The sequence below is a fragment of the Cannabis sativa genome, chromosome 2 (assembly GCF_029168945.1).
Source record: "Cannabis sativa cultivar Pink pepper isolate KNU-18-1 chromosome 2, ASM2916894v1, whole genome shotgun sequence".
NCBI classification, from domain to species: Eukaryota; Viridiplantae; Streptophyta; class Magnoliopsida; order Rosales; family Cannabaceae; genus Cannabis; species Cannabis sativa.
This window is the reverse complement of record NC_083602.1, coordinates 6,786,117-6,803,527: the sequence shown is the minus strand read 5'-3', so window position 1 is coordinate 6,803,527 and position 17,411 is coordinate 6,786,117. Positions and strand designations below refer to the sequence as shown.

General features: G+C 30.8%; 1 protein-coding gene across 1 annotated transcript; it reads right to left on the bottom strand.

Moving 5' to 3' along the window:
* Nucleotides 1–13,955: 13,955 nt before the first annotated feature.
* LOC133034092 (uncharacterized) lies at nt 13,956–14,309 on the bottom strand. Its single transcript, XM_061109112.1, has one exon. The coding sequence runs from the start codon at nt 14,307–14,309 to the stop codon at nt 13,956–13,958; it is 354 nt and encodes a 117-aa protein (XP_060965095.1).
* Between the last annotated feature and the right edge of the window lie 3,102 nt (nt 14,310–17,411).

Below are 17,411 nucleotides of genomic sequence, written 5' to 3'. Positions count from 1 at the left end.
GTAATAGATTTTAAAAAAGAGAGTATGGAATAGTATCAAGATCAATGTTGACGCGGCTCTTTTTGAAGGTGGAAGCAGTTATGGAATAGGATTGGTCGCACGTGATCACCATGGTTTCTTACTAGAAGGCCGAACTGATTTTTTTATGGGGGCTACTACACCAGAAATTGCACAGGCAATTGGAGTCCGGGAAGCCTTGAGTTGGATAAAACAGAAAAATTGGCAAAAGGCGATTGTTGAAACTGATTGTTTGACGGTGGTCCAAGCCATTCGAAGTTCAATCAACATGATATCCTTATTTGGACAAATCATCACTGAATGTAAACAACTCTATCAAGAGTTAAGAAATGTGTCTGTTATTTTTATTAAGCGATCAGCTAATGTGGTAGCTCATAACTTTGCAAGAGCTTCTATATTATTTCCTGGTTGTCGTTTCGGTATGGAGTCTGTTCCTACCGACTTGTTACCTTGTTTGGTAACTGATTTGTTGGTTAATAAAATTATTTTCCATTCAAAAAAAAAATAGAGTAAAAATAAAAGAGTACAATATAAATATAAAAAGGGTATAGAGTGGGATCCAAATCTATATAGTAACTCGTGTAAAAAAAATATCAAAGCAATTATTGGAACAACTTAAGTGGTAAAAATAAAAAAATAATAATAAATGAAATAATTTCTCTAAAATTAATTACATAAATTTACATAATAAACTAAAAAAACAATAAAATAAAACAAATTTTATTTTTACGATTTAAATTTTTATTTACACAAAATAATAAATTATGTTTTAGTTATTTTATAGTTTATTGTGATAATTACATAAGGCGCTATTTTTTTTTGTAAAAAAAAATATATATTTTTATGTTTAAAATAAAAGATTAATTTTACATTTTTACGGTTTTTCATAAAAACATCACGAAAACAACAAGTAAACTATATAAAAGTAACATGAAAATAACATCAAAACAACAACAAAAAATAACATACAGATAACAAAAAATTAAAAATAAATTAACAAAAGTATAACATAAAAAGACGGCATTTTCTGTAAATAAAATTAAAAAATCGTAAAAATATTTAAAATTCTGTGAAACCGTATTTTTATAATTTTTTTTGTTATTTTTGTGTATTTGTATTAGAATTTGAGATAAGATGAATGAGGTTCTTTCTCAAAATCAATTGGCAATGGGAGGAGTAGCTCATTCATTTTATATGTGGTAATTTATGTCCACACGTTAGCAATGTGGGACTAACTCTAATACACCCTCTTCACGTTAGATCCTGGAAAGTGTGGGTATAACGAACGACCTTTAAAAAACCACAGGGTCGAACATAACATTTGAAAGAATCCCACAAGGCCAAATATCAAAAAATTTGTAGGTGTACACATCAGGAAATTTGTGAATTTTAAAACAGGTCAAAGAGATCAACATTGGAAACTAGCACACATTAGCTGAGAGGTCACAAATGGAGCTTAAGGCTCATCTTTTTGGACCGGCGATACTTTGGGCTGACAACAGATCACAAGATGCTTTTTTCTAGAAATCGGATACTCATTAGAGTTTAGTTTGACTCTGATACCATGTTAGAATTTGGGATAAGATGAATGGAGTTCCATCTCAAAACCAATTGGCAATGGGAGGAGTAGCCCATTCATCTTATACATGGTAATTTATTTTCACGCACTAGCAATGTAGGACTAACTCTAATAATTTGTGATATAATCCCTAATTTATTTATAGTTGTATTGTAGTTAGGGGTCTAATCTGTACTATTTTGCTCGCACTAAGTGCGGATTTGATATTTTGGATACAATCCAATCCACACAATAGTTCAAGTCCAATAGTTCAATCCTTAAAAGTGGGGATTGGATCGATTACTTTAAATTGGTTACTTTTAATATTAAGTTATATTTAATATTTATTAAAAAATATTTTTTTCACATAACTAACAACAAAATAAAACCAATTATTTTTTTTTTATGTCTCCAACAACAAATTAAAACAAATAAAATAACAAATTCAAAGGAAAAAAAAATTATGTAAAAGGAAATGATTAATTTGGTTTTAAATTATATTTTCCCCATGTATAATAATGAAACATAAATTTAATCTATTAATTTTTGAAATATATTTATATCATATGTATTAAATTCTTAAATTACTATTTTTTGCATTAAAATATTAATTACATATATAATTTTTTTAATATATATAAATATGTGTGAATTGGATTGGATCGGTTACTTTTATATATCAATCAACATATTTAATCCGCACAAGTGCAGATATTGGTCGTGTGGATTGGATTTGATGGAGTATTTTATTAACACCCCTAATTACAGCTGTCATAAAATTATTTTTCTGATTATTTTTTGTTGTTTTATAATTTATTTATATTTGTCGTGACTCGTGAATTAATTTCTCGTTATTTTCCTACTTTTTTTTTCGAAAAAAATATATTTTGTAATTTTAAAACTTTACAAGTGTATTTTTGTAAATAAAAACTATAGACTATCCCAAACAATTCCTCTCCTAATCTTCGTAGCTAATTAATTACAAGCCTTGAATAATTTTGCTGATGTTTCTTGAAATATCCATCTATATATCTATATAATACTAAAGTTTGAGTAAAACACCTTAGACTCCTCGAGATTCACTCTCGAAGCTTCTTCTTCTTCTCTGAGAGAAAACCCATGGGTTTCAACATAGATTGCACACACTCACAATCTAGAAATCAAATTGCATACAAACTCAAGAACATCATCATACACACACAACAACACATATCGATGAGATTCAGGATTAAAGAAAACAAACAAAATAGATTTGGATACAAAGATTTGGTCTCTGAGTTCAATCTAAAACAAGGGCTGCGTCTTCATCAAGCTCGCCTTAGAGTAGCTTGATTCTCCACTAGATTCAACAGGTAATTACAAGTGTGATATTAGATTTCAACCACAAAACTTTGGTTGATAATCTTTTTGTTTTCTCTCTTTTTTTTTTCTTGATTTCTTAATATATTTCTTTTCTTTTTCTTTCTCTGTGCATGTTTTGTTAGAATTTATTGGGGTCACGATTGTATATATAAAATGTGTGTTAGGTCATCAAATAAATAAGTCAAATTTATGTGGTCTATTTTGGAATAAAGTTTATGACTTAAGGGCATGATTGTCATGATTTTAATATGTGGATACCAATTAGACAATTTCTATATTGATGAGGGGCCAAATAGAAATAGTCAATAAATATTACCAACAGGTTTGTCTGTTGGTAATATAACGGGTAATGGTCCCCATTTGCATCGTATCTTTTCACTCTTGTATCCCCATCACCAAGAGAAAAACTTTCAGAGAAAGGTTTTGATGCAAATTGGAAGATCATACCAATAAAGATCATTTAAAGGTCGATTCTATGGACTCCGGTACGCTTCCGCTATTCCTTAATCTTATTGTTTGATTCTCTTGAATTAATTAGGGCTATATTCAGAGTTTACAGTATTCTAACATATGGTATCAAGAGCATCCCTAAATTAGTTCTTGAGAATATATTGTAGTGTTGTGGTCTTCCAGTTAATTACTTTCCCAATTTAATGAATGTCAAAATCTATATTTCATTGTGTTTATGGTGTCGACATATATGCATCCTGTGTGTATATTTATATATATGGTGTCGACATATATGGTAAATGGTTTACGCCCGCTATCCATTTACATTAATGTGTGTGCATTCTGTGTGTGCGCATGTGAAGAATTTGATATCAATGTTACAGTATTTTTGGTTAAGTTAGTGCGGTTGAAATGTTACTGTATTTTTTAATTGTTCTCTGCTGCGATTCGATGTGATGTATATCATTCTGCGATTGAAGCAATCGAAATCGCAATCGCATATGTATATTTATATATATAAAAGTGATCTTTTGTTTAATGTATACATATACATACGGTACGGTTGTTGATTGTTTCTTCTTATTTGAATTATATGTATTCATAAATCACTTACAGTGGTTGTCCTTTTCACTGTTATGGGAGAATGCCATTATAGCATTCAGATTTCTTCATTGATTATTATTATTATTATTATTATTTTATTAAAATATAATAATTTTAAAGTAATAATAATAATAATTCAGTAACAATTAATTCAAATTTTGGTATAGAATTTATTAAGAATATCTAATATTTAATTAAATTAATTGAAACAAAATATCACCAAAGTGATCTCTTTTGTGTAAATTAATTTAATAAAAATATTAAGATAATTGTGTATATGAAATTCATGTATTTATTAACGGACCCAAAGGTAAGTTAATATATGACCGAGTTTCATGTATACCTGTGGTGATAAATGTGTGACAATTATAAAGTATTTTATGTGAACAATATGTTAGTCCAAAGATTGCGTATTGTTTGACATAATTTATTGTCAATGTTTGATCACTACAACAAGAGTACCGCTTACAATTAATATTACTGTCCAAAGACTTAATATTAATGTTGTGTTTGGTATCTTGAGATGGGATTAACCATTATTTGAATTTATTGTTATATTTGGATTCTTATATGAGCATGTTATTTATGTAATTGTATTGTTCTTTTCAGCTGTTGCTAATGTATCTGCTAACCTTAATTCGGTACCGGTCCTTAATGGTAATAACTTTAAGGACTGGAAGGAGAACATTTTTATTGTTCTTGGCTGCATGGATCTTGACCTTGCATTAAGGATGGATCGCCCAGCTTCTCTTACGGATACCAGTACCTCCGAGCAAAGGAGGATTTATGAGAAGTGGGACCGTTCAAACCGCATGAGTCTTATGATCATTAAGCGCGGCATACCTGAAGCTTTTAGGGGTGCGGTGTCCGAGGAGGTCACCGATGCCACAACTTTCCTTGCTGAAATTGAGAAACGCTTTGCAAAAAGCGATAAGGCGGAAACAAGTACTCTTTTAAAGAAACTTATTTCCATGAAGTTTAAGGGCAAGGAAAATATAAGGGAGTACATTATGGAAATGTCTCACCTTGCTTCAAAGTTGAAGGCACTAAAGCTTGAGCTTTCTGATGACTTGCTTGTACATTTAGTGCTTATCTCTCTTCCTCCACAATTCAGTCAATTCAAGGTCAGTTATAACTGCCAAAGGGAGAAATGGACTCTTAATGAGCTCATTTCATTTTGTGTTCAAGAGGAAGAAAGACTGAAGCAAGAGAAGACTGAAAGTGCTCACTTGGCAAGCACCTCTAAAGATAAGGGCAAGAAAAGAAAGAATGAGGCTGCTAAGGATAAAGGTCCTGCACATAAGAAACAAACTCAAACCAACAGTGATGATGGTTGTTTCTTTTGCAACATGAAAGGACACATGAAGAAGGAATGTGCTAAGTATATTGCATGGCGAGCAAAGAAAGGTACATTTCTTACTTTGGTCTGTTCTATGGTAAATTTAGCTTCAGTACCAAGAAACACTTGGTGGTTAGATTCCGGTGCTACTACTAACATCAGTGTTTCTATGCAGGGTTGCCTGAGTTACCGAAAGCCAAATGATGCTGAAAGATGCATTTATGTGGGAGATGGCAAGTCGGTAAATGTGGAAGCAATAGGGCATTTTAGGTTGTTGTTAAGTACTGGTTACTATTTGGACTTAATAGATACTTTTGTTGTACCGTCTTTTAGACGGAATTCGGTTTCTGTTTCTTGTTTGGACAAATTGGGTTATTGTTGTTCATTTGGAAACAATTGCTTTAGTTTATCTATTAATTCAAATACTGTTGGAACTGGTTCACTTATGGTTTATGACAACTTATATTTGCTTGACACTGTTGCTTCTTATAATGAAACCTTGAATGTGGAATCACGTGGTACTAAGCGTAAAATGGATTATGAAAAATCAAGTTCCTTATGGCACAAACGGTTAGGTCACATCTCTAGAAATAGAGTTGAGCGACTTGTATCTGATGGAATTTTAGATTCAATTGATTTTTCAGACTTTGATGTTTGTATTGAATGCATCAAAGGCAAACAGACCAAAACAAAGAAATTAGGTGCGAAAAGAGCTACCGATGTCTTAGAGTTGATACATACAGATATTTGTGGGCCATTTCCTACACCTTCTTGGAATGGTCAACGATATTTTGTATCATTCATAGATGATTACTCAAGATATGCGTACCTATTTCTACTTCATGAAAAGTCTCAAGTGTTGGACGTGTTCAAATCTTTTAAGGCTGAAGTTGAGAATCAACTTAGCAAAAGAATAAAGCAAGTCAGGTCTGACCGTGGTGGTGAGTACTATGGCAGATATGACGGATCAGGTGAACAACGTCCAGGACCTTTTGCCAGATATCTAGAGGAGTGTGGAATTGTCCCACAGTACACTATGCCAGGATCTCCTAGCATGAATGGTGTTGCTGAAAGACGAAACCGTACTCTTAAAGATATGGTAAGGAGTATGATCAGTCATTCAACCTTACCAGAATCACTCTGGGGAGAGGCACTTAAGACAGCAGCCTACATTTTGAATAGGGTACCAACTAAAGCAACTGCAAAAACACCTTATGAGCTTTGGACAGGGCGAAAGCCTAGTCTTAAGCACTTTCATGTTTGGGGATGTCCAGCTGAGGCTAGGCCTTATAGGCCAAATGAAAAGAAGTTGGAACCCAAAACTGTGAGTAGCTACTTTATTGAATATTCTGAACGATCCAGGGGTTTCAAGTTTTATGATCCCAAAGTAAAGAATATATTTGAAACGGGAACTGCAAAGTTTTTTGAGGATATTGAGTTTGGGGGGAGAAATACGGTTAAAGACTTTGTTTTTGAGGAGGATTTAGAATCAACCACTTCTCTTGAAGATGACTTGATTCCTATTCCAATAGTTGCTTTTGACAATATTCAGGATTCCATTCCTAATATTGATCAAGTTTTAGATCAAGAGCAACCAAACATAGTCAATCAAACCCCAGAGGTACAAACTCAACAACCTCAAGAACAAGTGCATTTGCGACGATCCACTAGAGAAAGAAGAAATGCTATTAATCCAGATGAATACATAGTGTATCTTCAAGAACATGAGGATGGCATTGGAATGATGGAAGATGATCCAATCAACTTTCATCAGGCCATGAAAAGTTCTAACTCTCAAAAGTGGAATGATGCCATGAATGAAGAGAATAAGTCTATGCAAGACAATAAAGTTTGGGAAATTGTCCCATTACCAGAAGGTGTAAAACCAATTGGTTGTAAATGGATATTTAAAACCAAGAGGGATGAAAATGGTAATGTGGTGAGGTTTAAGGCACGTCTTGTAGCAAAAGGCTATACTCAGAAAGAAAGCATTGATTATAAAGAGACTTTCTCTCCAGTTTCATCGAAAGACTCTTTTAGGATAATAATGGCACTTGTTGCTCACTTTGATCTTGAGTTACATCAGATGGATGTTAAAACAGCGTTTCTCAATGGAGACATTGATGAGACAATTTATATGGAGCAACCAGAAAACTTTGTGGTTGGTGACCCAAAGAAAATGGTTTGCAAATTAAAAAAATCCATCTATGGACTCAAGCAAGCTTTCCGTCAATGGTACCACAAATTTCATCAAGTGGTTCTCTTATTTGGTTTTGAGATGAATGTTGTTGATGATTATGTGTATCATAAGTTTAGTGGGAGTAAGTGTACATTTCTGGTTCTATATGTCGATGACATATTGCTTGCCACTAATGATATAGGGTTATTGCACGAAACCAAGAGATTTCTATCTAGGCATTTTGATATGAAAGATCTTGGTGACGCCTCTTTTGTTTTAGGAATTCAAATACATCGAGACCGTTCTCGGGGTATTCTTGGATTATCACAAAAGGGCTATATCGATAAAGTACTCAAACAGTTTGGCATGCAAGATTGTAGACCAGGTGATACCCCTGTCGTTAAAGGAGACAAATTTTGTCTTAAACAATGCCCTAAAGGAAGCCTTGAAATTCAAGAAATGCAAAAGATTCCCTACGCTTCGGCTGTTGGGAGTCTAATGTATGCTCAAGTTTGTACGCGTCCGGATATAGCGTACATTGTTGGAGTGTTAGGCAGATACTTAAGCAATCCAGGAATTGATCACTGGAAAGCAGCCAAAAAGGTTATGAGATATTTGAAGAGAACAAGAGAGTACATGCTCACATATAGGAGGTCAGATCACTTTGAGATCATTGGATTCTCTGACTCTGACTTTGCGGGATGCCAAGATAGTAGGAGATCCACTTCGGGCTACATATATCTGTTAGGTGGTGGAGCTATATCATGGAGGAGTGCAAAACAAACACTCATAGCTTCATCCACCATGGCAGCAGAATTTGTTGCATGTTATGAGGCATCCAACCATGGTATATGGCTGAGGAACTTTGTCACTGGGCTGCGCATTGTGGATGGAATTGAAAGACCACTTAAGTTGTATTGTGACAATAAATCAGCTGTATTGTATTCCAACAACAATAGGAGCTCGACGAAGTCAAAACACATTGACATCAAGTTCCTTGTTGTAAAAGAAAGGGTACAAAGTGGACAAATTTGTATAGAACACTTAGGTACAAACTCCATGATTGCAGACCCCCTTACTAAGGGTTTGCCACCCAAGGTCTTTCATGAGCACACTGCTCGTATGGGTGTTTTAGATTATGAGGATATCTAGATTCAGTGGGAGTTTGTCTTTAGTGTGTTTTATTTGTTTCATGAAATTAACATGTGTATTTGTATATTTTTCTGATCAGAAATTATGTTAGTCAGTTTATTTCACTTTGTACATTTAAGCTAAAGTTTTGATCTCCATAAAGTAAAGTAGGACCAATTGAAAATTGACATGAATAGATCACCATGCATGTAATTTTCATACCACATTATCATGATTGATCTATGTCATTTGGCTATGTTGATATATGTGACCATTGATGGGTTTAGTTGTGATTGATACAACGAAAATCACTTTGATCCTATGTTGATATAGTTAATGGACGAGATTGCACATGCCTATGGTTATGATGACAAAGTTATGAGCTCAATAAGGTTAACACGTTTATATGTATACATATGTGACCAGTGGGAGATTGTTAGAATTTATTGGGGTCATAATTGTATATATAAAATGTGTGTTGGGTCATCAAATAAATAAGTCAAATTTATGTGGTCTATTTTGGAATAAAGTTTATGACTTAAGGGCATGATTGTCATGATTTTAATATGTGGATACCAATTAGACAATTTCTATATTGATGAGGGGCCAAATAGAAATAGTCAATAAATATTACCAACAGGTTTGTCTGTTGGTAATATAACGGGTAATGGTCCCCATTTGCATCGTATCTTTTCACTCTTGTATCCCCATCACCAAGAGAAAAACTTTCAGAGAAAGGTTTTGATGCAAATTGGAAGATCATACCAATAAAGATCATTTAAAGGTCGATTCTATGGACTTCGGTACGCTTCCGCTATTCCTTAATCTTATTGTTTGATTCTCTTGAATTAATTAGGGCTATATTCAGAATTTACAGTATTCTAACATGTTTATGATTGAGCTCCAAGGAGCTTTTCTCTCTTTCTCTCTCAGCTTGTAGAAGATGAAAAAATGCTTTCAGGTTAGGGTTGGGTAACATCCAATCTAATTCAATTGAATCGAACCAATCTAATCCAATCCAATTACAAAAAAAAAAAAAATAGATATCCAATTATAATTGGATTGGTTTAGATGTTAAAAGTTGAATTCTAATTGGATTGGATCAATTATTGAATGTCATTCTCAAAATTTAATTAAAAATTGATCAAATCTAATTATATTTATATAGGGAAATTTGAAATTATATGCATATTAGGGATTAAAATTGGTATCCTAATCTAAAACTATATATAATTTGTAAAATGGGATAACTTTTACTTAAACCCAATTTTACCCCCCTCATTTCTAAACTGACTCTCTCTCTCTCTCTCTCTCTCTCTCTCTCTCTCTCTCTCTCTAGAGTTTGAAATTGCACCACCACGATTCCCCACTCGAACGAAGAACCCACCGAACCCACCACCCCACGGAGGGAACCCATCCACTGAGCACGCGACGAGCCTTTCCCCTTTCGGTTTTTTAATTTTTTTTTCTTATTGATTATGGTGAAAATGTTGTTAGTTGATAGATTTAGGTTGGATATGTGCATTCTTGATTAGATCTAGGGTTAGATAGAGTAGATCTAGGGTCTGTGATCTTTTTGGGCAAGAAAATTCGATTTTCTAGTTTGATATGAGCTTGAAGATGAAGGCCCGATGCATGGCCCGATGGTCCGATGCATGGCCCGATGTAGGGCCCGATGGTCTGATGCCATTTTGGATTTTTTAATTTTTTTTTTCTATTTATAGGACTGGCCCGATGGGCCCGATGTAGGCCCGATGGTCATATGCCCATTTTGGATTTTTTTAAAATTTTTTCTATTTATAGGACTGGTCCGATGGGCCCGATGGTCGGCCCGATGGTCAGATGCCCACTTTATTTTTTGGGAAAATTACATCTACACACTAAATTATGATCTAATTTACAGAAATGTCGTTAGTCAAAAAAATATAACGTAATTTCAAAAATATATAACTATATATTACGTAATAGATTAAAGTATTGAGTTTCAAGTTATAAGACACACACGAGAGTATATTCCTTCTCTCTCTTAATTGATCTCAGCTTAAATGCTTTTTGTTGGTCTTGAGTTCTTTTTGTGTAAAGTGTATCCATTATTTTTTTTTTCTTTTTCTTCTATAGTTTTAAAAAAAATAATTTTGGCTATACTGGTATTTGAGATTAAGAGTTACACCATTATACAAAATAATTAGTTTACACATAATTCAAATATACATATAAAACAATTTTATACACATTAAATGAAAAAAAAAAAGAAAGTGACATTTCATAAATAAGTTACTAATTAGTTACCTTTCATATATCTGATATATATGATATTAATATAATATTGTAAACTAGATGTATTTTAAAATACATTAATATACAAACTGATTAGTTTACGAAACAAAAATAATAATTAATAAACTTTTTAAAATAATATAATTTTGTTAATATAACTTTAATAATTTGCAAACATAATTTTCTATTGTTACCCGATTTTACTTTTCAAGATACTAAGCATACGTTAAAGTAATTGATTAGTTGATAATAGCATGCCTTAAAATTTCATTATTTTTTGTTGCCTTTATATCAAGTTAGATGTTTACAATCAACATTTTTAAAAGCTGATATGCTTAATTATTAATGGTGTTTATAATTTTCTTTTTATTTTCAAACTAAATATTGAATATATTCATGATGTTGGTTTACAAAACTGATATATAAAAAAAACATAGATCATACAAAGTAATTCATACAGAAAACATACTATTATAGTTATGCTAATAAATCTATTAGTTTATTTTTGCATATTAAAACAAATTTTATTTTTCTTTTGTATATTGGAACAACAATTTATTTCATTTCATATAGCCTACAATTATATATGTTAATAAACCTACTAGTTATCGTTTGTTGGGGGAACAATATTTTTTTTTTTCCAATACAGAATAAACTATAATCAAACATAATGATATTCGCCAAGAAACCCATTAGTCTATTTTTCGTGTATATTGGAACAACAATTCATTTTTTGTTTCAAGCACAATGTGTGCCTATAAAATAACAAACTAATTAGTCTATTTTTTTTCAAGTTGAGACATCAAATTTAATTGTATACAAAGTACATGACTATGACTGTAACATGTCTTATATAGTAAACTTGGATAAGAATATATGCACTTGTCAAAGATTTAAATATGATGAAATTCCTTGCTCATAAGTTTATTTGGCATATATGCCTATACTCATATATGCTAAATAAACTTTTTAGTTTATTTTGACATATTAAAATATATTTTCATTCTTTGTTTACACAGTAACTTTTTCGTATAGTCTATTATCGTATATGCTAATAAATCTATTAGTTTATTTTAACACATTGAAATAAATTTTATTTTTCTTTTCGTATATTATTGGAATAATAATTCAGTTCATTTCATATAGTCTACCATTATATATGTCAATAAACTTAGTATATTCTATTTGTTAGAACTACATTTTATTTTTTTCAATACATAGTAAACTATAATCAAACATACGCCAATAAATTTATTAGTCTATTTTTCATATATTGTAACAATAATTTATTTTTTATTTCAAACACAATGTGTGTCTATAAAATAACAAATTAATAAATCTATGATTGATATCATGAGTAATCTAATGGTTTTTTTGATTCTAGAAATAGCAAAAAAACATATATTTTTCACATTTTGAAATGTTTATATTGAAGAGTAGATTACAATAATATATATTTTTAAGCGAAACTGAGTAATGATGTGTTTAATGTTTATAACAAAATTATAGTTATTTATTTATTTATTTATTTTTTTTTTTGAAAAGAACAAAATTATAGTTGTTAAAAATATATTTTAAGTAACATTATGGTATCATACTGTAACTTTAAAATAATTAATTGATAACTTAAATGTCTATAAATTTAATTAAAATGTTATGTGAAATTTTTTACTTGTAATTTATTAGTTTCTTAAATAGTTTTGAAATATGTAAAGAAAAAATAACATAATTACTAATGATACCAATAAGGATTGATATGGGAGAATGTGAGTTGTCAGGTTTAATTTCTTTTCTTATTTAGTTGATAAAAATGGTTTAGACATGAGGTATGTTTAATTTATGGTTTTGGTTATTTATGCTGAGGTGTCACCGTTAATTGTTTCAATTATTTTAGGTAACGTTATTATTGTAAATAATTTATAAATAATGTATATTATTGAAAAGTTCCCTTATTTTTTTTAATTTTTTTTCATTTTATAGGACTGGCCCGATGGGCCCGATGTAGGGCCCGATGGTCAGATGACTGGCCCGATGGGCCCGATGCCCACTTTAATTTTTTTTTTTTTTATAACAAAGAGAGAAGAAGAGAGTGGGGGGGGGGGGGGGGGGGTAATGTAAATTGGGGTATTTTAGGAATATTCTAGAATGTGTCATATCCCACAAATATTAAATGTTATGTGTTTTAAAAAAAAATATTAAGTGTATGTAAGTATAGAAAATCAAATTTCCCTTTATATATTAAAAACAATTATTTATATTTATTTATGTATAATAAAAAAATATATATTTTAATTATATTTTTAGTATTTTTTTTGTTGTGGTTGAATTTGTAACATTTAGTTGTTTTGTATATTTGTTTGTCATGATATTTTGTTCTATTTTTATTACTTGGTAATGTTGTTATTTTACTTATTTTAAATTTCTAGTTGCATTACACTTGTAACATTGATATTTTTATAGAGTATTAAACTTAAATAAATAGTGATATTTGATTTGTACGTATTTTTTTTTCATACTTTTAAGTTAATATTAAAAATTATGTGTGTAATTAGATATCCAATTAAAAAACAGATTCAATCCGTGATTTGATTGGATTAGATTAGATTTTGAGGTATAATTGGATCAGATCGGATGATGATTTTCAAATGAGTAGAAAAAAATTAAATTAAATTAGATATCCTACTCCAAACAGTTCTTCGTAAGGCTTTGAAAGAATGGTGAGCTGTAATTTCTTTCTTTTTATGTGAGTATTTATTGTTGCTAAAAATTGTTAGAGTTTCTTGTAAAGATCCTTTAGGCACACTTGTAATGTGTTTTGTTATGAAGAGGTATAATTGAAATTAGAGCTTATAGGATTTGCACATCAGGATTATTTGTTGGATTGATTTTTTATTTACTATTCTCTATTATTATTATTTTTTTAGGAAATGTTTTTTTTTTCCTTTTTTGAAGAAATTGATTTGTAACAATAGAATAAATGAAGAAGTTCAGTTACAAACTCAGCAGACATTCAAACTGGAAACATTACAATTCCAGACTCAATCTTTACCTATTCCTAAAGCCTTCTTAGCAAGATGATGAGCCAATTCATTACTATCTCTTGGTACATTATAAACCTTGGCAGTAGGAAAAAAGGATAGAGATATCAGTACTCTTGTAATCACATCAGAAAGAGAAGATCTATCCTTACATTTGTTATTTATTTTATTAACTAAAAGCAAACAGTCTGATCTAATAGAATCCAAAGGAAATTTGACCATTTGACACCATTGAAGAGCTGCAAGAAGTGCACGAGCCTCAGCCAGAATTGGAGAAAAAACACCAGGCATTGTTGAACAAAAACCCGCAACTGCCTTGCCACTACAATCTTGGACAACAGCCCCAAACCCCATCATTGAACCCTCTTTATTGATCGTTGCATCTGTACTGAGAACATACATTCCACTTACAGGATGAGGAGTAGGCTGCTAGACTAAATGATGAGAAACAGGACCTGCAATGTTAGAAATCTCTTGTCCTCTTAAGTACTCCTACAAATAATCAAGCACACATTTTTCCACATCTGCAAATAGGATAAACCTTTGTTGAAAACAGAGATTGATTTCTTCCATTTCAAATGGCCCAAAGAATGGTGAAACATAAACTAAGTTTTTCCTTAGATAAATTTTCAAAACCTGCTAAAAGAAAGCCTTTAATATCAAGAATTTTATTATCATCATAAAATTTGCCTAAACTAGTTCATCTCCATATATTGGTACAATGTTTAAAAAAAAGGTAAAAGTAATATACTTTATAAAAGAGAGTAAAAATAAAAGAGTACAATATAAAAAATGTATAGAGTGGGATCCAAATCTATATAGTAACTCGTGTAAAAAAAATTTCAAAACAATTATTGGAATAACTTAAGTGGTAAAAATAAAAAAATAATAATAAATGAAATAATTCTTCTAAAATTAATTACATAAAATTACATAATAAACTAAAAAAAACAATAAAATAAAACAAATTTTATTTTTACGCTTTAAATTTTTTATTTACACAAAATAATAAATTATGTTTTAGTTATTTTATAGCTTATTGTGATAATTACATAAGGCGCTATTTTTTTGTAAAAAAAAATATATTTTTATGTTTAAAAGATTATTTTTACATTTTTACGGTTTTTCATAAAAACAACACGAAAATAACAAGTAAACTATATAAAAGTAATATGAAAATAACATTAAAACAACAACAAAAAATAACATACAGATAACAAAAAATAAACAACAAATTAATAAAAGTATAACATAAAAAGACGGTATTTTCTGCAAATAAAATCAAAAAAATCGTAAAAATATTTAAAATTCTGTGAAACCGTATTTTTGTAAAAAATTTTGTTATTTTTGTGTATTTATGTTAGAATTTGGGATCAGATGAATAAGGTTCTTTCTCAAAATCAATTGGCAATGGGAGGAGTAGCTCATTCATTTTATATGTGGTAATTTATTTCCACACATTAGCAATGTGGGACTAACTTTAATACACCCTCTTCACGTTAGATCCTGGAAAGTGTGGGCATAACGAACGACCTTTAAAAGACCACAGGGTCGAACATAACATTTGAAAGAATCCCAGAAGGCCAAATATCGAAAAATTTGTAGGTGTACACATCAGGAAATTTGTGAATTTTAAAACAGGTCAAAGACCTCAACATTGGAAACTAGCACACATTAGCCGAGAGGTCACAAATGGAGGTTAAAGCTCATCTTTTTGGACCGGCGGTACTTTGGGCTGACAACAGATCACAAGATGCTTTTTTTTGGAAATCGGATACTCATTAGAGTTTAGTTTGACTCTGATACCATGTTAGAATTTGGGATAAGATGAATGGGGTTCCATCTCAAAACCAATTGGCAATGGGAGGAGTAGCTCATTCATCTTATACATGGTAATTTATTTTCACGCACTAGCAATGTAGGACTAACTCTAATAATTTGTGATATAATCCCTAGTTTATTAATAGTTATATTATAGCTAGGGGTCTAATCTGTACTATTTTGCTCGCACTAAGTGCGGATTCGATATTTTGGATACAATCCAATCCGCACAATAGTTCAATCAGTAAAAGTGGGGATTGGATCGATTACTTTAAATTGATTACTTTTTAATAATAAGTTATTTAATATTTATTAAAAAATATTTTTTTCACATAACTAACAACAAAATAAAACCAATTAATATTTTTTTATGTCTCCAACAACAAATTAAAACAAATAAAATAACAAATTCAAAGGAAGAAAAAAAATTATGTAAAAAGAAATGATTAATTTGGTTTTAAATTATATTTTTCCCATATATAATAATGAAACATAAATTTAATCTATTAAGTTTTGAAATATATTTACATCATATGTATTAAATTCTTAAATTACTATTTTTTGCATTGAAATATTAATTACATATATAATTTTTTAAATATATATAAATATGTGTGAATTGGATTGGATCGGTTACTTTTATATATCAATCAACATATTGAATCCGCACAAGTGCAGATATTGGTCGTGTGGATTGGATTTGATGGAGTATTTTATTAACACCCCTAATTATAGCTGTCATAAAGTTATTTTTCTGATTATTTTTTGTTGTTTTATAATTTATTTATAGTTGTCGTGACTAGGGATGCACATTTTCCCCATGGGGATGGGGCCCCGCAGGGACCTGCCCCTAATGGGGCGGAGATTCCTCGTATAAATGGGAAACGGGACGGGGACGGGGATCAAATTTTGTCCCCGAATGTTAAACGGGGCGGGGACGGGGATGACACTCCCCGCCCCGACGGGGACCCGTTTAATTTATTAATTATTTTTTTATTAATATTTTATAATTTATATATGCGTTTGTATTTTTTTAGTATATTAATATCATTTTTACAATTTTTGAAGTTGTGTTTTTGTATAATAATTACTATATTGAATAGTAAATAATACGTAATATTTTATCTTTATTGTAATTTAATAATTTATACATTTAAATTTTTAAAATAAATTTTATTTTACAATAGGGGATTCCCCGCACCGTCCCCGCCCCATTAGGGGATTCCCCGTCCCGTCCCCGATGGAGAATAAGCGGGGATGGGGATTAAAATCCTTAACGGGGATGGGGACGAGGAGAGCACTCCCTGCTAATTCCCCACCCCGTGTGCATCCCTAGTCGTGACTTGTGAATTAATTTCTCGTTGTTTTCCTACTTTTTTTTCGAAAAAATATATTTTGTAATTTTAAAACTTTACAAGTGTATTTTTGTAAATAAAAACTATAGACTATCCCAAACAATTCCTCTCCTAATCTTCGTAGCTAATTAATTACAAGCCTTGAATAATTTTGCTAATGTTTCTTGAAATATCCATCTATATATCTATATAATACTAAAGTTTGAGTAAAACACCTTAGTAAAGAAAACAAACTCAAGAACATCATCATACACACACAACAACACACATCGATGAGAGT